General features: G+C 38.0%; 2 protein-coding genes across 2 annotated transcripts; one reads left to right on the top strand and one right to left on the bottom strand.

Annotated features, from left to right (window-relative positions):
* Positions 1-3,800: 3,800 nt before the first annotated feature.
* Positions 3,801-8,079, top strand: LOC112053216 (uncharacterized). Its single transcript, XM_024092557.2, has 4 exons — positions 3,801-3,896; positions 4,743-4,916; positions 5,400-5,641; positions 8,049-8,079. The coding sequence occupies exons 1-4, from the start codon at positions 3,801-3,803 to the stop codon at positions 8,077-8,079; spliced, it is 543 nt and encodes a 180-aa protein (XP_023948325.1).
* A 1,998-nt stretch (positions 8,080-10,077) lies between these two features.
* LOC112053220 (uncharacterized) lies at positions 10,078-23,511 on the bottom strand. Its single transcript, XM_024092566.2, has 4 exons — positions 22,008-23,511; positions 18,503-18,623; positions 16,441-16,566; positions 10,078-14,052 (listed from the first exon to the last, which is right to left on the bottom strand). The coding sequence occupies exons 1-4, from the start codon at positions 23,108-23,110 to the stop codon at positions 13,855-13,857; spliced, it is 1,548 nt and encodes a 515-aa protein (XP_023948334.2). The 5' UTR covers positions 23,111-23,511; the 3' UTR covers positions 10,078-13,854.
* Between the last annotated feature and the right edge of the window lie 2,408 nt (positions 23,512-25,919).

Raw genomic sequence — 25,919 nt, 5'->3', positions numbered from 1 at the left:
GGGCATGCAGAGAATTTTTTTAATTCCCTGCGTGTGTGAAGTCTGCCAATCCGCTCGAGCTCAGCAGTGAGCCGAATATGGGTTAATAATGATAATGATGATGAATGGATAAGAGGTTTGTCTGACTATAACAAGCTCTTAGTCCATTATAGAGCCTCGAAATTATACAAATACCAGCGGAAATTGAAAATTTTCCACCGCGCGCGTCGACGACGACAATTTGTCTCTCGTCAGTAACAAATGATCATTTTACGGCACTTTCTGCGGTTTCGTAAACCGCGTGTGCTGTTTATAACATGCTAAATACGGAGATGAAACTGTGAGAGGGTTATTTTGCTTTTTAATCAAGATAGCTTCGCGTTTAATAGTCGTATTTTTTTTTAATGCGCGCGTTTGACCATGATCTAACCTGATGGTAAGTGTAGATACAGTCTAAGATGGGACTTTGGATTGGGACTTAATGATAAAGATGCTTGGAGGCCGTTGGATCAGCTTCCACCTTCACACAGGAAGTAAAACTATAAGAAATGTAAACAGTAATTGTTATCAATTGTAAATTATAATACTGTATGGCTTTTTCAAAAGAGCAACTGTTGAGTTTCTTGCCGGTATCTTCTCAGCAGAACCTGCCTTCCGAACCGGTGGTAGAGTCTTTACAAATAGTCAACTGACGTGTCAAAAGTGCTTGTAAACTGAGCCTACTTGAAATAAATGAATTTTAATTTTTTTTTGTTGGACACGCTTGACTAGAAGGTGCCTATTCACTCTTGTTTTGTTTTGATAGCCCAGTGGATATAACCCTTGCCTTCGATTTGGGCATAGGTTTTAATCCGGTCCGGGGAATGCTCCTCCAACTTTTCAGTTGCATTTTAAGAAATTAAATATCATGTGTCTCGAACGGTGAAGGAAACATCGTAAAGATACCTGCGTATTTGGGAATTTTCCTGATTCTTTACGTATGTGTAGTCTGTCGTGGCGTGGTGGTATTAGTCTAACCCCTCTCATTCTGAGAGGGGACTCGTGCACAACAGTGAGCCGAAAATGGGTTGTTACTGTTGATGAGGTTTTGGCAATGATCTCATCTGCTGGTAAGTTTTGATATGATCTAAAATGGTACACTATTGTCTAGAGGAGAATTCCATCTTGTTTTCATGATACCCAAATTATGAGATTTAGGAAACAGTTGGGAAGGTATTCTAAACCCTAGCTGTGTATGAAAACAAAGATGTAAAACGTTCCTTACGATTCCTTGCTACATCTATATGAGTACCTATGTTTTATGGAATAAGTGAACTTTGGTCCAAGACCTATTTTTGGTTAATAAAGATTTATTTATTTATTTATTATTTATTTAGACTTGGTCGCTCACTATGGGCCTTATTAGAAGGCTCAAAGTCACTCAGCGGGCGATGGAGCGAGCTTGAAGTTTCTCTGCGTGATCGAATCAGGAATGAGGAGATCCGCAGACGAACCAAAGTCACTGACATAGCTCAGTGAGTCGCGAAGCTGAAGTGGCAATAGGCAGGCCACATAGTTCGAAGAGCCGACGGACGTTGGGGGTCCCAAGGTGCTGGAATGGTGACCCCGCACCGGAAAGCGCAGTGTTGCTAGACCCCCTAGGTGGACCGAGGATATCAAGCGGATTGCAGGAAGCCGCTGAAAGCTGGCGGCTCGAGACTGTTGTGCTAGGAGGTCTATGCAAGAGGCCTATGTCCAGCAGTGGACGTCTATCGGCTGATAAGATAAGGACCTTTAGTTCTACAGGCCAATAGGACCATGATCGCCTCCCGTACTTAATTATGGTAGGAACCTCAGGCTGACAAACTCTTTTTTTAATTTTTGAAATGATTACGTATTAACTCTTATCACAGCATCTGGCGAATGAATGGTAAGCATATCAATACAATGGTTTATTGTTTCCCATTCGCATGTTCCTTTTTTCATATACCTAATTCTGACTAGTGAAAAACTACTGCAGTATTGTACAAGGAGAAGCCAAGAACATTGTCTTTATCTTCAAACTTTTACAGTGCAGTGAACTTTTATAGTGTAGTAATTTCTCCTTTAAAAATACATTGTAAGTTCTTACTAAATATTTAAATCTAGCTTACTGTACTAGAGTACAGTGCAACTGCACCTACTTCTAGATACCACGATATTCCCAAGGGAATAACATTTGCCGTGGGAATATCGTGGTTAAAAGTAGCCTTTGCAATATTTCAGACTTTAATCCACATCCATTTAGCGATAAGACCGCCATTTGTACATTAGTTTCTACATCTTATTATAAGTTATTGTTTATTATTGTTTATAGTGTACAATAAAGTGTATTTCTTCTTCTTCTTCTATTGTTAACTAATCAGACATTCTTGTTTTTTTTTATTACGGTCTTATCGTCTTAGAATTTTGGACTATTTATCATTATAGTAGAGGAGCTCAATAGTGGATCTTGGAATGTACTCGTGTGTGACAGAAGAACATGATGATGATGATACCTTTCCTGTTGTTCAGTACCCCCACCTAATATAAAAAATAAAATAAAACAATGAAAAAAAAAATCATTTATTGTGGAACATGGTTAAAACTAACGTGATGAAGTGTGCCCGGCTAATTTTAAACCCATACGGGGTCCTTATCATGAGCTGGTTAACGTGGCCCAAATTGTGGGCATACTCCATTTTGTTTCATAATAAATTAATATGAATAACACCCACGATAGTTTAAATTCTAAAGGGCCAGAATAATATATATAAGAATAATATATAATCTGTCCATTCCCGCGAGCCAAAGTAATATAAATCATCTTAAAAATCTGTATTTCCTCACTACCGAAAGCGGAAACATTGTAGTTTCTTTTATTCCTATCATCTACACTTGACCCCGATCCCCGCTATGCTTGAGTGAATCCCTTTTTATCAACATGGGCTCATCTACAATTAATATACTCAATAGTTTCATTATTATTATATTATTTATATACAGACAGTAGTTAAAGTGACTTCGTTTTATCATAATTAATAATAATAATTGGTGTTACTAATCGCAATACGATATTTTCCTTACGTCGTATTACGGTGATTTGACAATTTGTAGAAAATCCAAAATATCATATGTAACGTTAGTAAAGTAAAACTATTACTTTTGTGTTTTACGCAGACACAGGTCTATATGAAACACACAATAGGGCAGATAAAAACAATAGCGATTGTTACAGCCGCAATTACCTCGCAGCTGCTTATAATAAACGTAGCTACAGGAAACTATGGAGAAAAACTCGCATACAAGTCGGTACTGTTGACCGGGTCTTTACGTGACCCTACCTAGCAAATTATACACCTAATGTATAAATTGCTCTACCTTTTTAGATAAGACCAACCTTGTGTTTTCTGTTTTTTTTTTTTATTTTTGTTACTTTAAGTTTAATCTCGTGTGCAATAAAGACTTCTATATTTGATTAAATCCTCCTCGAGACTTCTGAAATTAGGTATATTCAAATCGGTCCAGGGTCTTCGACTAATCGCGTAACATACACACAAAAAAACAGACTTGAATTATGAACCTCCTCCTTTTTTTGAAGTCGATCAAAAAACGTACTCGTACTTCACTGAGTTTGTAGTGAATATTTGTTAGAAGAAAGAAAACCTAGTATTTTAGCTCCTCTACTTGAATCTCAACGGACTGCATAAAGTAACCGACTTTTTATTACATGGATCTCACAACTATTTACGGTAGAAGAACTAAGTTGCGAGAGTTGGTATATTTTTACAAGTTTCGATGGCATTCATTACATTTACAGAACAATGCTGCTCTTCATATTGTTGAGTGTAGTAGCGCAAACGCTGGCCGGACAACCACACGGATTCTCTGGAACATTAGTTGATTTTACGGACCCCAAGGTAATCACCATTCGTCACACATATTTAGGGTGTTTACTCAGTTCATGAGTTCCTTATTGATAAAGATGCCATTGGATAAACTTCTACTTCCACACAGAAAGTTAAAATAGAAGAAATTTTAATGATGTTAACAATTGAAAATTATTTCAATATTGTATGAATTACTTTTTAAAAGAGCAACTGTTGAGTTTCTTGCCGTCTCTCCTCCGCAGAACCTGCCTATCGAACCGGTCGTAGAGTATTTACAAATAGTTAAACTTGACGATTCAAAAGTGCTTGCAAACTTTGCCTACCTTAATTTTAGGGAATTTGAGGGTTCTCGGACTTTCAAATTTAATCCATCTAGCGTTGTATCTATATAACCTTGAGCGGGTTGCAGGAAACCGCTGGATGCACGTGGCTCACGACCGTAAAACAGACCGGAAAAGTACATAAGCTATCGGTCCCCGTACTTCTGACGCCGCGTGACCCGCGTGACCCGCGTGGTTCCCGTTCCCGTAGGAATACGAGAATAAAATATAGCCTATAGCCTTCCTCGATAAATGGGCTATCTAACACTAAAAGAATTTTTCAAATCGGACTAGTAGTCTCTGAGATTAGCGCGTTCAATCAAACAAACAAACTCTTCAGCTTTATAATATTAGTATAAAAAGTATAAATATCTGATAGTGGTCGTTACAGAAACATTATCACCTTAAGCCTGCCAATCCGTTTTGAAGCAGCGTGGAGGGTGTAAGCTCCATATCCCCTCTCTTATAATGAGAAAGGCCTGGGCCTGTAGTAGGCCTTTAAAACAGGCTGTTAAAGATCTTAAAGATCTAACCGTCCGTTCTTATGTTTCCAAAGGTCCAAGGTCACCTAGACGCTTTAGTACGCATGGCTCAGTCCTGTGTCATCAAGGTGCGCGCCTCACCCAAAGACGTCAGGGCGTACTTCACCAACTCGCCGCCCATCACCAGGTCGGGGCAATGCTTCGCGGCATGCATGCTGGAGCAGAGTGACGTCATCAGCCACGGGAAAGTGTGTATCAAGCATTCCAACCGTTTTTCCTTTAGATATTCCAACAAGCATGGTAACTTAATAGATGCTTTAGTACCCATGAATCAGTCCTGTGTCTTCAAGGTCCGCGATTCACCTAAAGACGTCAGAGCAGACTTCACCAACTTGCCGCTTATCACCAGGTCAGGGAAATGCTTTCGTCGTGCATGCTGGAGCAGAAAGCCACGAAAAAGTGTATATTTTTTTATTGAATATTTATTTTTTAAATATGACCAATATTCTCATTCGAGGTCCCAAATGGTAAAGAAATAACATAGTGTGGAAACCTACATGCCTGAGAATTTTCTTAATTCTTTACGTGTGTGAAGTCTGTCAATCCACAATTGGGCCATTGTGGTGCCTTTAATTTAATAACCCCTCTTATTTTCAGAGGAGTCGTCAACAGGGAATATGGGTTGTTTATGATAATGATGATCATTTATTTATTTAAAACTTATTTTCCAGGTAAACCGAGATCTCCTCGTTCATCTAGCAAGCCTGGTCAACGGCAAGAACTCCCGTGTTGTGCGCAAACTACACAGTATATCCCGACTCTGCCTCGACAGCATCGAAGGGATGTCAGACAGATGTCAACTAGCCTCCACGTACAATGACTGCTTGAACGAGAACATGATCGAATTCGCTTTCCCTCTCGACATAGCGGAGGAGGCTGTGAGGAAAATGCCTTTTCATCTTATACAGCCTAAGTAAGTCAACCTAATCATAAGTGACCAATTAGCGGTGAAGGAAAACATCGTCAAGAAACCTGCATGCCAGAGAATTTTCTTAATTCTCTGCATGTGTGAAGTCTGCCAATCCGCCTTGGGCCAGCGTGATGGACTATTGGCCTAACCCCTCTCATTTTGAGACTCGAGCTCAGCAGTGAGCTGAATATGGGCTGATAATGATAAAATGATGTATAGTAAATGTGTATGTTTATTACTCCATAACGCCGCAACTACTCAACCAATTTGCTTAAAATTTAGAATGGAGATAGATTATATCCTAATTTAACACATAGGCTAAATTAGGTATAGAGGTTATTTCCGGTTCATGATATCCACGGGATTTGTGCGTAAAACGTAATTTCAATAAAACAGAATTGCGGGTGTCCGCTAATAATATTAATAATCATATTTATTTAGATAAACATGGCCATTTTATTGTATATATTGACCACAACAGATTTACAAATAAACATGTTGTCCATATAGGCCTGCAAAATATTCAGGATAGTGTCCTTTTAAATTAAATGTAAATATTTGAGTCGAGTAATTAAATAATTATAGGTGTTGTGTCCTTAGTCAGCCTCGTCAGGGAAAATATAATATTCCTCCCACGAATCTTGTGAAAATGACTAACGACACAAATGGCTGAAAGTATCTAGGCGGCAAAGCTTTTGTCACAATAGAACACGAATGAAAGGCAACAAAAGAAAAAAAGAAAAATGACACAAGTGCCTTCTTTATCCTGGTCCATCTGGCACTATCTAGGTCAATTTATTTGAAATGAGCACAGTGACTCTTCTATTTATATGTATACTAGCAAAGAGCCGTGATAGGACCTCTGCCTCCGATTGCGGAGGGTGTGGGTTCGAACCCGGTCCGGGGCATGCACCTCCAACTTTTCAATTGTGTGCATTTTAAGAAATTAAATATCACGTGTCACAATCGGTGAAGGAAAACATCGTGAGGAAACCTGCATACCAGAGAATTATCTTAATTCTCTGCGTGTGTGAAGTCTGCCAATCCGCATTGGGCCAGCGTGGTAGACTATTGGCCTAACCCCTCTCATTCTGAGAGGCGACTCGAGCTCAGCAGTGACGACGATACTAGCAAACGCACGCGACCTAGTCCGCGTGGAATTCAGTTTTTCAGAAATCCCGCGGGAACCATGGCCTTTTCCGGGATGAAAAGTAGCCTTTGTGTTAATCCAGAGTAAAATCTATTTGCATTCCAAATTTCAGCCAAATCGCTTCAGTAGCCGCAGCGTAAAAGAGTAACAAACATCGTAACAAACTTTCGCGTTTATAATATTAGTAGGATTTGTTATTCACAAATGTAATGTTCACAGACCACGTTCCGTACCTAATTCCAATCAATCAATCAATCAAAAATCATTTATTTCAAGTAGGCTCAGTTTACAAGCACTTTTGACACGTCAGTTGACTATTTGTAAAGATTCTACCACCGGTTCGGAAGGCAGGTTCTGCTAAGAAGATACCGGCAAGAAACTCAACAGTTGCTCTTTTCAAAAAGTCATACAGTATTATAATTTACAATTGATAACAATTACTGTTTACATTTCTTATAGTTTTACTTCCTGTGTGAAGGTGGAAGCTGATCCAACGGGCTCCAAGCATCTTTATCATTATGGAACTCATCAATGTTGTAGTACTCTCGACTAAGTAAATGTTTTTTAACACATTTCTTAAAGCTATGCATTGGCAGGTCCATCACAGCCTTGAAGATCTTATTATAGAAGAGTACACCCAAACCTACAAAAGATTTTTTTACTCTTTGGAGACGATATCCAGAAATAACTAACTTATGCCCGTGTCTAGTAAGACGTGGGTTTAAATCTCCTTTTCGTTAGTACAAATTAATTATATACTGTACTGTTATATATATATATATTGACAGTCTACTGTTAGTATACCTATTTCTTTAAACTTTTGACGTAGGGACTCGCGTGGTTTTAATTGATATATTGCTCGAATTGCTCTTTTTTGAAGTACAAATATAGATTGTATATCGGCAGCCTTGCTCCACAATAAACAGTTTTTCTATATGAGCACCCCACTGAAGTTTACAATCCAAGGTCACTCCCAGGAAAACTGAGGAACTCTCCATTTCCAGTGTTTCACCATCGATCATTATAGACTTATCTAAATCCAGTTTTATTCTATATCAAAAAAATATCAAAATCGGTTCAGGTTATCAAAGTATCAGCCTGGTTATCGAACGAGGAAATGCAGTCAGTATTCTTGCCGCTATTCCACGTGGGCATGATTTATATAGCTCTATTAGTTACCTCTGTTAGTTATAAGTTAGCTTAAGTTTCTTATTGTATTCAATTTAGCTTTGTCTTATGAATATTTTTCTTTTGTTACAGTCTGCCACAGGAGTTGAGACACCCGTATTAGTTACGAGATTGTTTTTTATATTTTATTACTTTAATAAATTGTTTTTGAAATCTACTTATATTTCTTTACTACTATTAAACGAAATTTTCTCAAGTTATTTACTTAAAGCACGCTTTAAGTTATTTACTTAAAGCGCGCGCATTAAATGCAGAAATTATATTAATTATATTCATTACAAACCTGTTTTTGACTTTCCTTAAAATGTCTCGTCATCGTTTACATTAACAATCCATATATGGCTCACTGATGAGCACGAGTCTTCTCTCAGAATGAGATGGGTTAGGCCAATAGGCCATGCTGGCCGATCGCGGATTGGCAGACTTCACACACGCAGAGAATTAAGAAAATTCTCTGGTATGCAGGTTTCCTCACGATATTTTTCCTTCACCGTTTGAGACATGTACTATTTAATTTCTTAAAATTCTCACTACTGAAAAGTTGGAGGTGCATGCCCCGGACCGGATTCGAACCCACATCTTCTGAAACCGGAGGCAGAGATCCGACTGGGCTATCACGGATCATACCAAATTTACCATTTCAATAAACAATACCTAATTGGAATCCAATCAAACGTTAGGAGTTCTAATTAAATTCCAAGATTTTGTAACAGAAGAATTTAAATTAAAGCTTGTAATAAAAGTCAATTACTACGTACATTCAATCATTCGAAATGAAATTCTGTTTCCGTACAAATATTACAATAAAAGGTCTGCCTTTTGTCGAACTGTGGACATAGCATGCAGACGTATTTGCTCTTAATTCCAATATATTGCCTTTTGTTTGCCTCTGCCTACACACCTGTTTACACAGCGAGACATTAATCATTTTTTATATATATTAAATTCTATATTGAGGAAATTGTATACGGTTCGTAAGCAGACATTTAATATATATCTAAGATCAAACAGACAGCAGAGGTATGTGCGGTGGATTTACAAGATGGAGGTCCTAGGTTCGAACCCTGGCTGGGCCGATTGAAGTTTTCTTAATTGGTCCAGGTCTGGCTGATGGGAGACCGTGGGTAGTTACCACTCTACCGGCATAGACGTACCACCAAGCGATTTAGCGTTCCGGATCGATGCCGTGTACGGTGTAGGAACCGAAAGGAGTGTGGATTTTCATCCTCCTCCTAACAAGTTAGCCCGCTTCCATCTTAGATTGCACCATCACTTACCATCAGGTGAGATTGTAGTTAAGGGCTAACTTGTAAAGAATAAAAAAAAGTAGGACGCCTCCGACTTCGCCCGCGTTGACCTTTTGAACTTTGAGTGCTTGTTCACATACAACAAGCGAAAGCGGGGGCGGAGGCGGGCGCGATGGACTAGGCGAGTTCGTGAGTCGTTTACGTGAGTTTAACGTCTCAGGGGTTAAAAACATGGCCAGTCGTTTTAGGTTTTATCTGGGGAAAAATTCCTCGTGACCTGAATTTTTGTATACACCTTTCGTTCGTTATCAACCCATATTCAGCTCACTGCTAAGCTTGAGTCTCCTCTCAGAATGAGAGAGGTTAGTCCAATAGTCCACCACACTGCCCCGATGCGGATTGGCAAATTTCACTCACGCAGAGAATTGAGAATATTCTCTTGTATGCAGGTTTCCTCACGATGTTTTAATTCACCGTTAGAGGCACGTGATATTTAATTTCTTAAAATGCACACAACTTAAAAGTTGGAGGTGCATGCCATGGACCCGATTCGAACCCACACCCTCCGGAATCGGAGGCAGAGGTCATATCCTCTGGGCTATCATAGTTCTAACATCTTTATTACGGTGTTATTATAAAGATGTGAAGAATCGACATCGTGCCGGCAAAAAAGTTACAAAGGTCAAAAGGTTAAAAATAATTTTTGATGTAAGTCTCGAAAAATATGATATTTTTTTAAAATCTTTATTGAATAATTTAAGACCCTTTTAAAAATTGACAACTAGCCTATTGTTGGTATATAATTAAGGAAATGAAATGGAAATATTGATTACGGATAATAGAATAAATACACATTTTTATTTTCATTACATAAAGTTTATTATTTTCAAGTAGGACGTACTTAGTGCTGTTCATAAGATAGTATGAATATTATAATACACAAATAGATAAAATTTATACAAGTAAAGAAAAATATATTTCATAATACTTACTATGATCACTACATAGTCGACGTAAATCTATATTTTTTTTTAAAGAAGATGGTCCATTTCAGGTCCACTCTTGTCCCCGTATCATTAAAATTTAAAATAAAAACCCAAGTTTTTGACTTATATCAACATGGCGCCCATAGAGCAACTATGACATTACAATTGACAGCAAACGTCAAATCGATTACTGCATTGAAAATGTCATCAATCCGCCATTATGACCCCTAATAATGTTGCATTTCTTGGGAGACAATGAACATTATTTCGAAATAATTAAAATAAATTCGTAGATTTGTATAACCAAAACTAGTTAAAAAAAATATCTTCTTTTATTTCCGCTAGGGTACAATGATCCTGGGCTCCATACAATTTTGGACCATCTCCTTTATTATTACAACATTATAGTTTTCATTAAGTATTACATATATTAATTTTATGTAACTAAATGTTACCCTAGAGCGTTTAATATGGCTGGATGAATCTCAACAATTTAAAAGTTTATTAAACAACTAAAATTTTACGTTAAAATATCGCTTGTGCATATTATCTACAATAGAATAATGATTTTCATGACTATTATACATTATTATGTTCTACTAATGATAAAAATACAAACTATAAAATATAATCAAATACGTACTTACTGGCTAATGAAAAGAAACAATCATCTCATTAAATAGTACACATTTCGAATCTCCTAATTTTAATCCTAATTAAATAATGAGAAAAAACTTATTACAAAGTTTAAAGTTTATTATAAAAAAATATATTAACACAAATTATTTTTTTTTCAATAATAGAAAAATCATGTTTTTTTTTGGTGCATTAATTGGTGCAATGAATGTTAATATAGGAAGAAAATGTTTTGAAAAATTTTGATTATCTCTTTGGCATAGTTTTGCTTTTGTAAAGGTAAGTATTTAACCAATTACTTCAACGATCGATTCGTTATGTCCTAACTGAAAATCAGTGCTGCATTTTGTTTTTGGGTATTATGTGGCAAAATGCTGAGTTGGGGCCTTTTTCTAGGTTATGCCACACATTTCAGGGCGTTCATCTTTTATTCATCATATCAGCCGATGGACGTCCACTGCAGGACATGGGCCTTTTGTAGGGACTTCCAAACACCACGATACTGAGCCACCTGCATCCAGCGAATCCCTGCGACTCGCTTGATGTCGTCAGTCCACCTGGTGGGGGGTCGGCCAACACTCCGCTTACTAGTGCGGAGTCGCCATTCCAGCACTTTGGGACCCCAACGTCCATCGGCTCTTCGAACTATGTGCCCCGCCCATTGCCACTTTAGCTTCGCAACTCGTTGAGCTATGTCGGTGACTTTCGTTCTTCTGCGGATCTCCTCATTTTTAATTCGATCACGCAGAGACACTCCTAACATAGCTCTTTCCATCGCCCGCTGTGTGACTCTGAGCCTTCTTATGAGGCCCATAGTTAGCGACCAAGTCTCGGAATCATAGGTCATCACTGGCAACGCGCACTGTTCGAAGACTTTTGTCTTCAGGCACTGAGGAATCATCTTTTATTGCTCTAACTATAAGCTATATATTTAGAATTTAATATCGTAATATGTGGCACTACCTAAAAATAAAGATATTTCTTACTTTTCTTTCTTTCTTTATGTTTTTGTAACAACTTCTTTACCCAGTACAATTTAGTTTTCCTTTTTATTGTGTTTGAACTGATGTAAGAGCCAAACAATACCGAGTCTTTAGTTACTGGCATCATTCCAAACACGTCGTTCAGTTTCTGACTGACACGTGTGAAGAGAAAATTTCAAATTGCCCCTAAAGGTGTACCTATAATGTTGATTGCCCCCGGGGCAGGCGTGTGATCTCGCTTTAGTCATTGCTGGTATGCAGGTATCCTCATGATGTTTTCCTTCACCGTTTGAGACACGTGATATTAAATTTCTTAAAATGTATGGCTATTATTCGGCTTTATATATAAACAATTTCATGCAAAAACAGCCTTATCTGTCAACATACACTAACAACACATATAAATAAAATTTTAATGTCCGTCTGTGATTTCAAAATAACTGTCTTAAATTTATATCAAGTGGTTGTATTTATTTATCAAAACACAAGCTTTTTTAATTTTTATGTCTCTATTTTTGTCTTGGCTAATCTTTGGAACGGCTGAACGGATTTTATTAAGACTTAATATGATTGGAAGATAGAATAAATTCTTGAGCTACCTAGAGACTACTTTTTAACTGAAAATCCATGGTTCCCTCGGGATTTGTGAAAAACTGAGGTTCACGCATATGTAGTCGCGGGCGTCCGCTAGTTGAAAACTAAAATAATAGTGTTAACACAGCCTTAATAAAACGAGCTTAGAAGGTACAATATAAAATAAACAATCTATTTCAATTGAAACTTACATCAATATTATCACTGACAACACGGCGTGTGCCAACATTTAATATTAATTGCAAATGAAGTTGGTTGTTTTGGATAAATTAAATCACTTTGTTTTTGTATCGCTAATTTGGTTGAACGGTTCTAGAAATTAAACTAGAATTTGAAAATTATGTTTTTTCTACTTACTTGAAGTTAGAAGAAGCAGTTGAACAAAATAGTGACGTACAATATAATATACAGTATGATGTTTTTTTGGATTTAATAAAATATAATTGTTTACAAAAAAATATTTTGTAATATAGTATTATAATGTACTCGTATTAAATTAAATTTAGTGTTAAAAGTTATTTACTCTATACAACTATTATTTGACACAGATAAAAAGCAAAATTAAAAAAAAAATTGACTTTAATAGCTGAGGTCTTAAAGTAGTTTAGGTAGTAGTTTACTAGCTACTGTGGATTTTAACACTCCCGATAGTCCGCGGGGACCGGGAGGCGGGTAGCGATGACAGAACCCACAACTGATGCACCTTACTTCCAGCCTCTGCCCCGCACACGACTTCACACATGCGCCGTCCTTCCCTCCCCGTTGCCCGCATATCTTGGGATTGTCATCCACGAATTTGGCAAACTATACACAAGCTTTTTAAACAATAAAATCCATAATTCCCGGGGATTTTTTTTTAATTAATTTCTGCTAGGACGAAACCGCAAGCATCAGCCAGTAGTGGATAAAATTTAAGTGCTTACATCACCGAATTATCTAAAACTAATTTGATTAGTTCTAGGTAATTAGGCTAGCACTTAACTTTTACCCATTATTCATGAAACACTCTGTATATGACTACATGTAGCTAGGACTTGTAAATTAATTATGGAACAACCTGTATATGTCTACGGTTACAGTCTACTTTTGATCCTAAAATAAAAATAGAGGAGGGTGAAATAGAGGTTATTAGCTTGTATCGAAAGGCCCTCATTTTTAGAGTGACAGTTTCAAAAATTTGTTAACATATCATAAAAAAGATAAGAAACATAATGTGATTAAAACATTTTTAAAATTCAACCCCTAAACTGGTAAAATAGGGTTTGAAAGTTTACATTGATTTCCACGCGGACGAAGCATCCAATAGTATTAAATATAATAAACATATTATGTTGCTTTTTGCCAATAAAATGATACTTACCTTGCAAGAAATGTATCAACAGAAATAATAGACAATTAATTAATATCACATGAAATATAATAAATTAGTAAATTAGTTACCATACATCAGTTTACATTTGGGTCTACTTGGATACTTATGTCTAAACGAAGCTATTATGGTCTGGTACCGGCGATGGTTCATCCTCTCCGCCCGGTTGTGGCGAGACCCGTTCCTGGTTGCGGCCGCGTGGCAGAGGAACCCGCCGTCCAGCACAACCATCCTGTACTCTTGCAGGCACATCTCTAGCATCTGGTTTATTTGGAAGTAAACAAAAACATAGTAGATATATTTAAACACTGTAGACATAAGTCACACGTGGGTTCGAATCCGGTCTTGGACATGCACCTTCAAACTTTTCAGTTATGCTTTTCAGCATTTTAAGAAATTAAATATCACGTGTCTCAAACGGTGAAGGAAAGACATCGTAAGGAAACATGCATACCAGAGAATATTCTTAATTCTCTACGTGTGTGACGTCCGCCAACCCGCATCGGAGCAGCGTGGTGGGTCTAAACTCCATATCCCATCTTCACAATATTCGGCTCACTGTTGAGCACGAGTCTCCTCTCAGAATGAGAGGTGTTAGGCCTGAGTCCACCACGCTGGCCAAATGCGGATTGGCAGACTTCACACACGCAGAGAATTAAGAATATTCCCAGGTATGCATGTTTCCCCACGATGTTTTTCCTTCACCGTATGAGACACGTCATATTTAATTTCTTAAAATGCACATAACTGAAAAGTTGGAGATGCATGTACCGGACCGGATTCGAATCTACGCCCTCGAAGTCGAAGGCAGAGGTCATATCCACTGGGCTATCACGTCTCTCATAATATGTAAATAAAAAAAATAATAAAACTACCTACACTTAACTAATAAAGTGTACCATTACTATAAAACACTTTTAGTGTTGAATTAAATTCCACACTCATTTTAGTTTCTACACGACATCGTACCAGAACGCTAAATCGCTTGGGGTTACATTTTTGTCGGTAGAGTAGCTAGCCACGGCCGAAACCTCCCACCAGCTACACCTGGATCAATTAAGAAAACCTCAATCGGCTCAGCCGGGGATCGAACCCAGTACCTCCGTCTTGTAAATCCACCGTGCACACCACTGCTCCACAGAGGCCATCAGGCAATATCGCTATAAGTAACTACATTGTATATTGAACCCGTTAGCTACATACGATACAAATTACATTTCGACTTACAGAATTAACCCTAGTTTCAGACAAGGTGAACTAAATTGCACTAACGCATCTAAACTTCTCAAAGCGAATATTGTATTCGCGAGCTAGCGAAGGCTTTATGATATTACGATAACGAAGTTCAATGTCGACAGAAATCTTCATTAGCGAAACAATAGAATGGAGTAAACTGTAAACTTTATTAGCCAGATTAGTTGAATATAAACTTTAGTGGGATTTAGTTTACTTTGAATCAGAATGAGGGACACAATAGAATCAATTTAATACTACGATAAATTGACAGAATATATTTCATTGATGTTTTATATCTTCCTCTAACTTTCTGATAGGCCTAGTATGTCGGCGCGAGTGAGCCATTTGATTGGTCGGCTTGTGTCGTCACGAGCTGAGATAGTACGACGTGTTCCATGAGTTAGGTGGGAAGTAGTAGAAGGCCGGTCGTTCCATCTCTCCACACCTTTTGTTAGATAATCCTTCGTGTAATATTTTGGGGTAGGCGGGGGAATTGCTTGAGTGGAGAAGGAGAGTGTTAACTAGTTTTAAAAGACGTTTTAACCCTACATCATTCGGTCACAAGTCCGGGATTTCACTCAATGTCATTATCTGTCACTCCTAGACCTGCATAAACGCCATGTCACGTAAAGAGAAAAAAAAATTACAGTTGATCAATGCAGGCAGGTCATCTCCTCCCAGGTAATATATATAAAATAAAATAAATAAAAATAAAAAATAAATAAATAAATAAATCCGGGTGGGGACACGGGACGAGAGGCTATGCCTTCTTGCCCGGGTAAGACGCGGGGGATCTTGCTCCCCCGGTCATTTTCTTCTAGCCCCATTCGGGGCTAAGGCCTTGTAGCCTTTGGGTCTTCTTGTGTGTCAGTCCAGGTACTCCACGCGGACTACGACTGAGCAGATTTTTTTAAAAACCTTTACGCTAACCACCCACATCCAATAAGTGCCTGGATTTTTTAAACCTTTACAGGAAAAAGGCTCATAGGCGTGGCAGTGGCGTAACTATACCATCTAAGCAGTGGCGTAATCATACCATATGGGTTGTGGCGTAACTAAATTATGCGAGGAGTGGCGTAACCATACCATCTGAGCAGTGGCGTAACCAAACCATCTAAGCGTGCACTGCACTTCATAAATTTACTGCATCCCCTGACGATTCATTACAAAGCTTGAAGGACGAATTTTTCATTTTGTACAATTTTTCGTACTCGAATAATGCCTACCCTAGTTAAAAACTTAACCTAAAAAAGATAATTAAATGTTGACTCATTAGATGGAGCCCCAGAAAAACGGTAGGTCCAAGACTTTTGCGGTTTTTCGTGTTTAAAGATGTTCCCACAACCTTCTGAGTGACATTAAGTGTATGTAATGATACAAATAAAATTATTAATTTTACGCAAACTAAATTACCTGCGTCATTTTGTCCTGTCGTCCTTCCCAAGACAGCATCTCGCTGTACAACGGCTCGCTCTTGGTGCCGAAGTACAGAGGCTCCCATCTGTGGTAGGGGTACTCTCTTCGCGCGATCAACATGGGCTGAAATATCGACTTTGTTAATTACTGTTACAAAGTTCAATTTGCATTATAGCAGTTTTACCAGACGGACTTGGTCCAGGTCTGGCTATTGGGAGGCTTCGACCGTTGCTAGTTACCACCCTACCAGCAAAGACGTACCGCCAAGCGATTTAGCGTTCCGGTACGATGTCGTGTAGAAAACGAAAGGGTGTGGACTTTTATCCTTTTCTTAACAAGTTAGCTTGCTTCCATCTAACATTGCATCATCAGTTACAGAAGGTGAGATTGTAGTCACTGGCTAACTTGTAATATGTATATCTTATTATATAAATGCGAAAGGTCATTCAAATCACGAAATCTCGAAAACCGCTTGATGTACATAGATGAAATTTGGCAGGGAGGTAGTTTATAGTTCGTAGGTATCCACTAAGAACGGATCGGGTCGGGGATAGGGCCGGATAAAGGAGGTCAAAGGGCGGACGAAGTCTCGGGCGTCCGCTACTTTTTCTATACAAGAACTCATTTTAAGTGTTATCACAAAACACTGCATCTGAATATACAATGGCATGGCACATGGCATGGCATGGCACGGCAGAGCATCCGCCAGTTATTATATATTTACTAATTTTAAGTGTTATCACAAAACACTGTATCCAAAAAAACAGAGTAATATATAGCATGACACATGGCATGGCATGGCATGGCATGGCACGGCAGAGCATCCGCCAGTTATTATATATTTACTAATTTTAAGTGTTATCACAAAACACTGTATCCAAAGAAACAGAGTAATGGCATGACACATGGCATGGCATGGCATGGCGTAGTATAGCATGGCACGGCTGAGCTTTCACCAGATATTATTTGTTTGCACGAGCAAAATTTATCCTCCTTAGCAAAATCCAATTGCCCTGCGTCAACTCAGTGCCACTTCAATCGAGTCTCCCGACAGATACGGATGACTGCCTTTTAGCGCGACGCAAACATTATAAAATATTCTTTGATGGATGTATTTTGTAGCGTTAAACGCTGAAACGTCTGTACAATCATCTCGTGTTTATAAACGTGAATTTCGGAACGAAGTTTAGACTTTTCATACCTATTTATCTTTCAGAATTCGTATAGCTTGGCAAGTTCATTGATGACACTCCCATGATATACGAGCGACGGGGGGAAAGGACGGTGCGGGTATGAAGTCCGTCCGGGGCATTGCTACCCCTCCCGGACCGTGCGGACCATTACAAACGAATATTTCAAGCTATAATCTAAGATTCCAATATATAAAACGACCTTCTCCGAACTGATTAGTGGATGAAAACTATTTTATATCAAATCAAATATATTGAAAATTGGATGAAAAAAAAAATTCAGTCCAGAATATGAATAATTAACAATATAAAAAATTGTTATTTTATGCTTTGTCGACATTTCTACAGTTTAAAATACAAAAGCGCCCGTCTGTACATCGTAAAAAATGTTTTAACAATAGAATATATATTTTTAGCAATTACTACAATAAGAAGACCAATGTCGAACAAAGAATATGATTCACAACTTAGGTAACATAATCAAACTGTAACCAAAATAAGACCCTAGAATGGCAGAAAATGACCTTGAATGGAGTCACGAACTTGTAATCGTTGTGTGTAGGGTTAAAGGCGCCTTTGATAGTTACTAACACTCCCCTTTTCGAATCAAGTCACTCTCCCCGCCTATCACAACTAACCCATAAACAATTACACAACAAGAAATGTGGACGGCTCGAACGCCACGAGCATCTTAAAGTCGACCGTACGACGAGCGCCTTATATCGCAAGTCGTTCCCGCCAACCAATCGTTACCCCTCTCTAACTCCCTAACTTCACGGAAACAAGTCGCGCCACCTAGCGTCGGCACGAGCCAACTCGAGATCGAGCGACGTCATATAGGTCTCAGACTATTCCTACACTATAAATACCTCAACTCCGCTGGGTGACGGTCGCAACAACCAGGACTGCAGGCCGGGGAAACGCTGACAGTGGGCACACACCTTCTGGTGGAAGTACTTCGCACGGTTGTCCGTCATAAGGCTCACCAAACTGTTGGAAAAAAAAATAATGAAAAATTCTTTAACATATTACCACGTATTCTTTTAGACCAGGCGCTGTGATGAGTTGAGTGTGCATAGGATGGGTATGAGGATCGAATTCTGTTCACAGTTTTAAAAGCAAAAAGCATGCAGATTATGATTCTGGATGTGGTGTCAAAGAATGTAATACAACTTTAACATTGTCGAAAAATCGATATTCTAAAACATTATCAACCCATATTCGGCTCACTGCTAAGTCCGAGTCTCCACTCAAAATGAGAGGGGTTAGGCCAAAAGTCCACCACGCTGGCCCAATGCGGATTGGCAGACTTCACACACGCAGATAATTAATTTTCTCGAAAACCTACATAGTTTCCTCACGATGTTTTTCCGTCACAGATTTGAGACACATGCTATTTAATTTCTTAAAAATGCACACAACTGAAAAGCCAGCATGCCCCGAACCGGAATCGAACCCACACCCTCCGGAATCGGAGGCAGAGGCAGAGAGATCCACTGGGCATCACATCTCAATTTTTTGTTATACCTAACGGAATAACACTATAAAAATATTCTTAAACCCGTATTCGCCACCATTGGGAAATTTTAGGATAATTACGAAATACGAGATCACAGCGTATCTGCAATAGATCGTTTATTACAGCGCTCGGTTCTAGGTGACGATATTTTTATAACTACCCGCTACGCCGCTGGTCCCGTAATAACTTGATAAAGACTAGAGTTTAATTGATTTAATTTATTTTTTTATTATGTTTTACCTTTCTTTGTGTAGAAGATTCTTCCTAGAACCGTCTTCCGAAATAATTACTTACATTACTTTTACATTACTATTACAATTACCTACATGCTTATTCAAAAAATATATTAGGTACAATTAAATAACAAAAATTCATTCCTATAATCGTAAAGGATTGAGTTTTTATGCACACGGACCAAATACAGAGCTCACTGAATTAAAAATTAGTTTCTTAGTAGTTTTATATAAAGCTACACTAGCTAGCCACCTTCTACCGTTTTCTTTCTGTCTGATACGTCGTCACAGACTGCATAACTCCAGCTTTCAGTGACTTAGACAAAAAAGTCAATAGACAATTGATTGCCGTATTTGCATGTTGTTCAATTAAAATATTACAAATTTTGTCATTTAAAATTATCTAACTGGACATTTTTTTTTCACAAATTATTTTAAGCTTTAACTGGTTATAAGTTTGCAATAAATTTATTCTCATGCTCACAATAACTTTATTTTGTATAAGTCATCGTTGTGCCCGAAAAATAACACGCATCATGAAACCAAATATCGAATCGCCTTGTCTCATTTTTTTCAATATCCACGCGTAAGTTGTTCTCTATATTTTATTTGAGGGAATTCGAAGAATGCTTTCTAATTTATATCGGTCTTTTTACTTCAACTCCAACGTTCAGTGAGCTAAATGAGCTGTCAATGTTCACACGTTTCACTTGTCGTTCAGTTCCGATGAACGTTGAACGGCTCTAGGGAAAACAATCGGGGAGCCGGAAACTTTCGTCGTCGTGATGACTATAAAAGTATGACTATAAAAGTATAGTAGGCTTTAAAAATGAAGTTAAAAATTCTAATACGCTACTAGTTCTTCTTCTAGGCTTAGGTAAAAACGCAGCGACGAGGCCTTGCTCAAGATTGTCTTCTCATACTTGTAATATTTTCCTAAACTAATATTATAAAGAGGTAAAGTTACTGAACTCGTAGGAGGTAATCTCTGGACCTACAGAACTGATTTTATTGAATATTTTACCAATATAAAGCCATGTTAATTGTGAGTGTCTTAGGCTATATTTTATCCCCGTATTCCCACGTAAAAGGAGTCACACAGGCTATACGCGGTCCAGTAGATCCAACCACAAACTCTCAACCTTTAGCTCTTTATAATATTACTAGCTGCTCTCCGCGCTGTTACACGCGAAAAATAAGTAGGTACCTACACATAATTTATTTTTTTTGGGATAAAACGTGGCTTATGTGTTATTTCAGGTTATAATCTATAACTATTCTCAGCTAATCCGGTTCAGTAGGCGTGGCGTGAAAGAGTAACAAACTTTCATATCATCATAACCATCAGTTTTTCGGGAAATCTCGGGAAATCATGGACTTTTTCCTAACAAAGAGTAGCCTGAGTATTAATCCAGGGTATTATTTCGGTTTAGTAGTTGCGGCATTTAAGAGTACCTAACAAACATCCACACAAACTTTCGTGTTTATAATATTACCAGGATTACTCGTACATTAGACAAGACAAGAAAAGACAATAGACAGAGAACTTTCTTCAAGTCTCTTCTAAGTATAAACTTACATTAAGACCGTTATTAAGCCCCACCATACCTTTATATCAATCGTAAAACGTTGCCGGTTCATTTTGTTCGCGTTTTATGTGGCTTGACAACGACAGCTTAAAATTTTATGGAGGACGACGAATTTACGACATTATTTCTTTGTTACATAACGCGGATTGAAGAATTTTAATCGACAATTATCTGTAGCAATCATCGGATCACGAGGATCTTGGTTCGGGTTCTGGATCATACTGAGCATTTTTTTTATACTTAACAAGTTAGCCCTTGACCTAATTCTCTCAACTGATGATAAGTGATGGTACAATCTAAGATGAAAGCGGGCTAACTTGTTAGGTGTAGGATGAAAATCTGCACCCCTTTCGATTTCTACACGACAATGTATGTTATGATATGCTACTAGCAGACTCCCCAAGGTTTTACCCGCATAGTTGGTGTTCCCGTAGGAGTTCGGGGATAAAATGTAGCTTACGTTAATTGCTGATAATGTAGCTTTCTATTGGTATGTTTCCTTAACATAACTTAGGATGTTTTACAATATTCCTAGCTTTATTGTTCCAAAGTCCAAAAGAATGTGTAGAAAAAAATATAAAATAATACTGAAATTGACGGTTTGCAAGTTATAGCGTAGGTGATCAACGGTAATAAGGAACCATGTTTACTTAAATTTAAAGATAATAAAAAAGTACTTATATCCATAATTGACTTCTAACTAATTTTAAACTAGGTTGAAACCGAAGAAGAAACGTATGTAAATTATAAAGTTGATCTATTTATGATAATAGTTAACTATATCTTAGAGAAATTTGTCTTTACGGAAGTGTATCCTTGTTGGTTAAGAATTAAGTTACTCTAAAGTGAATATGCTTCTATCGCTGCGCTGGACATCCATTTACTTGATGCACTTTAGAGCGTGTTAGTGAACGAAGACAACGTACCCGCACTTATCTACACCCACGGCACATTTGCCCATTGTTACTCACAATGAACCCGTCCACACGAATGCAGGTACTTTGAACGCTGAAAGGATCATTTATCAACTTACGTGTCTTTGTCGCGAGGTATCTCCGTCCCCTTCTCAACTTCGAACAGCGGCACTACAAAGACCGTCTTAGCGAATATACATCCCTCGTCCCGTTTCTTATCGCCCATAAGTTTCCTCACCATTGTCAGAAATTTCGTCGCTAATCCGTCACTCGGCACAAACTCTATGTCTGACACGATGAAGTAGTTCGTCCTTGAAGCGTTCCGAGCTACATTTCTGCCCACGTTTATTGGATATATCAAATTTTTATCATGCCTAAATGTTCGTATATCGAAATCTGTCATTCCAGAACAATCTTCGAATATCAGTTTCGGTACTACCCTCTGTTTTGGCATCTTTGCCATCATTCTTTCTATCTTTGTTTTTCTCACCCACTGTATGTATTCCGCTCTTGTTTTGTTGTTCAATTTCCTATATCTCTCAATTTTATTCGCCAAAATCTCTTCTGCTGACATATTTTTAGTGGTAGTCGGAGTCTCCATAGTTGTTGGGTAAGTTAATAAGATCTCCTGCCTTAATTTCGGCCGATGCCGTTTCGGGAAGAAAAGATGCAGAGATACTTTCGACATAGCTGAATAACATCGACATAGGTGTTTCATTATTTGCATGGTGATATCTAAATCGTAATCTGGTACAAACACTGCGAGACTGATTGGTCCATCCCAAAATCTTGCTATTTCCACGATATGGTAGATAAATTCTGGTGTCGCTTGCGTAGCATACGTTACCGCATTGTATTTGGAATGATTAGCGAATGCTGTGCCTTGAACAGCATTGTATATCACCATGTAAGCGCTTTTAAAGTTACCTTCTGGAGAATGATACACAGGGGTGTTTTTCCAAACTACAGTCTCTGGAAGACCGTAATTGAAATGGCAGTAACTAGTGTTTTCATTGGGGTGTTGTCCTGCTAAAAATGCGCCAGGTCTATATTCGAAATCACCGATTCTGGATGAAAAATGGGGTAAATCTTGATGCCGAAAAGCGTACAGCTGGAGGATTATCGTCATCAGTAATATAAAGGAGGTTATAAGAAGGATGGTGGAATGTCTTCGTGACAGACGGTAAGAGTAAGCTCCGAATATTCGTAGACATCTCGACATTTTTGAAGCACATTGTCTTAGTTAAAAGAAATCCTACAAAATCGTACATCTATAAGTGAATTCATAATTTATGCCGGTCCATATGGTGACTTATACTCTGGTATTTCTATTTATATACTAGATTAAAGTTAGATTATAATCACTTCTACAGCATAGCTTACTCACACAAGTAATAACACAGCCGATAGTGTAAACATGGCACAATTTACAAACAATTCACAAAGCACAGTAACCTACATTTTTTATAACCTCAAATATTGTATTCATCACTTACTATTATCTTAATTTCACGTTCACTTTATATTTCAATAATTAAAGATTATTTTAAAGACTTTTTTATATGGTTAAATAGGTATAAAAGAAAATTCACATCGCACGAAAAATTTTCTTAGACATGAAAACTTCAGTTTGACAGATGCGCGCGCCGCAACGCAAATTTGGTGCGCAAAAGGTGCGGAAATCAATATTTTCATGTTTCCGTCACTGTTAGTTACGGCCAGTGTTTACTTACACTTGAATAAGAAACTTTTTTTACTGACTTTGATCTCATCTGATGATAAGTGATGATACAGTAGGTATACTCGTAAGAAGCGTACTTGGCAGAGGTAAAAAGTTTATTCCACCAATACCTCTTTAAGAAATTAAATATCACGTGTCTCAAACAGTGAAAGAAAAACATTGTGGAGGAAACCTGCGTATCTGAGAATTTTCTTAATTCTCTGCGTGTGTGAAGTCTGCCAATTCGCACTGAGCCAGCGTGGTGTATTTACCTAACCTAGTCCAACCCCTCTCATTCTGAGAGGAGACTCGAGCGCTCGAGTGAGACAGTGAGCCGAATATGGGTTGATAGATGATGAAGATGATATCTCTGGCGGTTTCTATGCATACTGGAACGCTAGATGGCTTAGCGGTACATCTTTGCCGGTAGGGTGGTAACTAGCCACGGCCGATGCCTACTACTAGACCAAAGCTGAGCCAATTTTAGAACTTACATAGCGGGTTGTCTAAAGGAGATTATTAGCGATAAGACCGCCTTTTAATTCCACCTATTTAATTTCTTGATGAATATTGTAGTTTTGTACATATATTCTGTTATGTGTATTAAATAATATATCTATCTATCTGAGCAGTGCTTGGAATCCTCTATGTTGAGAACCACAGCATTACCAACTACGTCAGAGAAGTCGCTAAACTACAGGAAAATATAGCGAAATAAATATAAAACGATGATAATTCAAAAATTCCCGCTAAAAACAGATCTCGCGATAGGGCCAGATTAAAGAGATCTAAAGACTCTCGCAAGTTTAGAGAAATTACTTTATTTTTATGTCACAAGCTTGAAATTTGGCAAAGAGGTAGTAGGATTACCTTTTTTTCGTTTTGAAAATTTAAATAGCCATTGCCACAAATTTGAAGAACGAAATGACTTGTCAAATGTCTCGTCTTTGGGCTGTAGAGTGTGCCAAATGGGCATACAAACACACATACATTGGCTCCAGAAACATTACCCTCCTTCTGACGTAGTCGGGTAAAAATAGTAAAAAATACGATTTCTTTTCTCATCCGGATAAAAAATTAATCCCTATTTCTCTTGGTCACACCTTGATAACCTCGCCTTGATAACGACTTAACCGATTTCATTCATGTATTTCATGTCTTCTGATAATTCGCAAAAGGTTATAGAATGAAAAATTAAGAAAGTTACGCAGAATGTTGAAAATGTTCAGAAAATTTATCGACTATTTTATGAGGTTTTTGTAACTCAATCAACGCAACGGCTGAACTGATTTGGATGAAGTTTGGCACAGACATAGACTATAGTTTGGTATAGATCACAGTCTACTTTTCGGCCTTATTTATACACATGAATTAGGATTTAAATATCAAATTTCTTCAAAGTAAAGTGGACTTGCCGGTGCGGGGTCGCCATTCCAGCACCTTGGGACCCCAACGTCCATCGGCTCTTCGAACTATGTGGCCTGCCCATTGCCACTTCAGCGTCGCTCGCTGAGCTATGTCAGTGTTGGTCGACCCCCCACTAGGTGGACCGAAGACATCAAGCGGGTTGCAGGGAGCCGCTGGATGCTGGCGGCTCGAGACCGTTTTGTTTGGAAGTCTATGTAAGAGGCCCATGTCCAGCTGTGGACGTCCATCGGCTGATTATGATGATGATGATGAAAGTGGAATTTAAACAGTGATTGGGTCCACTTTACTTTGAAAATTGCAGTTTATATTTATAAATATGGGTATTTATGTCGATATTCCTACAGATATAGAATCAATATTTTTATTTATATGGGTCAGCACCAAATGGTATGGTTTGCCCCTATTTGAATATAATTGAATTAATTAAGTAAGACAATTGTAATAAACAGGTGCGAGATGAAATTATAATTGAAGAGAGGCACAGTTGAGCGACAGGCAACGAAAACACAATTTAAACTTTCTTTGAACGTTTCTCCGACGCGACGTTTGAACATGGTTATTGTACATTATCTTCTTATATCTACTCTCATAAGATAATTAACTTCAATTATTATGAAATTAAATAACATATCCCCTATTCTGTAATACTCCCACGGTCGACTCACATACCTGCAGCGCTGCCGACATGACGTCCATTAAAATCCATCGTGTATAATCGCGATTTTTTGCTTCAAGATTTTTTTTCTTTACAAGTTACCCCTTTACTACAATCTCACCTGATGGTAAGTGATGATACAATCTAAAATGGAAGAGTGCTAATTTGTTAGGAGGAGGATGAAAATCCACACCCCTTTCGGTTTCTACACGACATCGTACCGGAACT

This window comes from Bicyclus anynana, chromosome 23 (assembly GCF_947172395.1).
Source record: "Bicyclus anynana chromosome 23, ilBicAnyn1.1, whole genome shotgun sequence".
Classification (NCBI taxonomy): domain Eukaryota; kingdom Metazoa; phylum Arthropoda; class Insecta; order Lepidoptera; family Nymphalidae; genus Bicyclus; species Bicyclus anynana.
This window is presented reverse-complemented; position numbering and strand designations above follow the sequence as displayed.

Coding starts and splice junctions, on each gene's coding strand:
- LOC112053216 (XM_024092557.2), top strand. CDS start 3,801: ATGCTGCTCTTCATATTGTTGAGTGTAGTAGCGCAAACGCTGGCCGGA. Junction 4,917..5,399: donor ACGTCATCAGCCACGGGAAA/GTGTGTATCAAG, acceptor CTTATTTTCCAG/GTAAACCGAGATCTCCTCGT. Junction 5,642..8,048: donor TTTCATCTTATACAGCCTAA/GTAAGTCAACCT, acceptor CTTTTGTTACAG/TCTGCCACAGGAGTTGAGAC.
- LOC112053220 (XM_024092566.2), bottom strand. CDS start 23,110: ATGTCGAGATGTCTACGAATATTCGGAGCTTACTCTTACCGTCTGTCA. Junction 18,624..22,007: donor ATACCTCGCGACAAAGACAC/GTAAGTTGATAA, acceptor TTTTTCCAACAG/TTTGGTGAGCCTTATGACGG. Junction 14,053..16,440: donor GACAGGACAAAATGACGCAG/GTAATTTAGTTT, acceptor CAAATAAACCAG/ATGCTAGAGATGTGCCTGCA.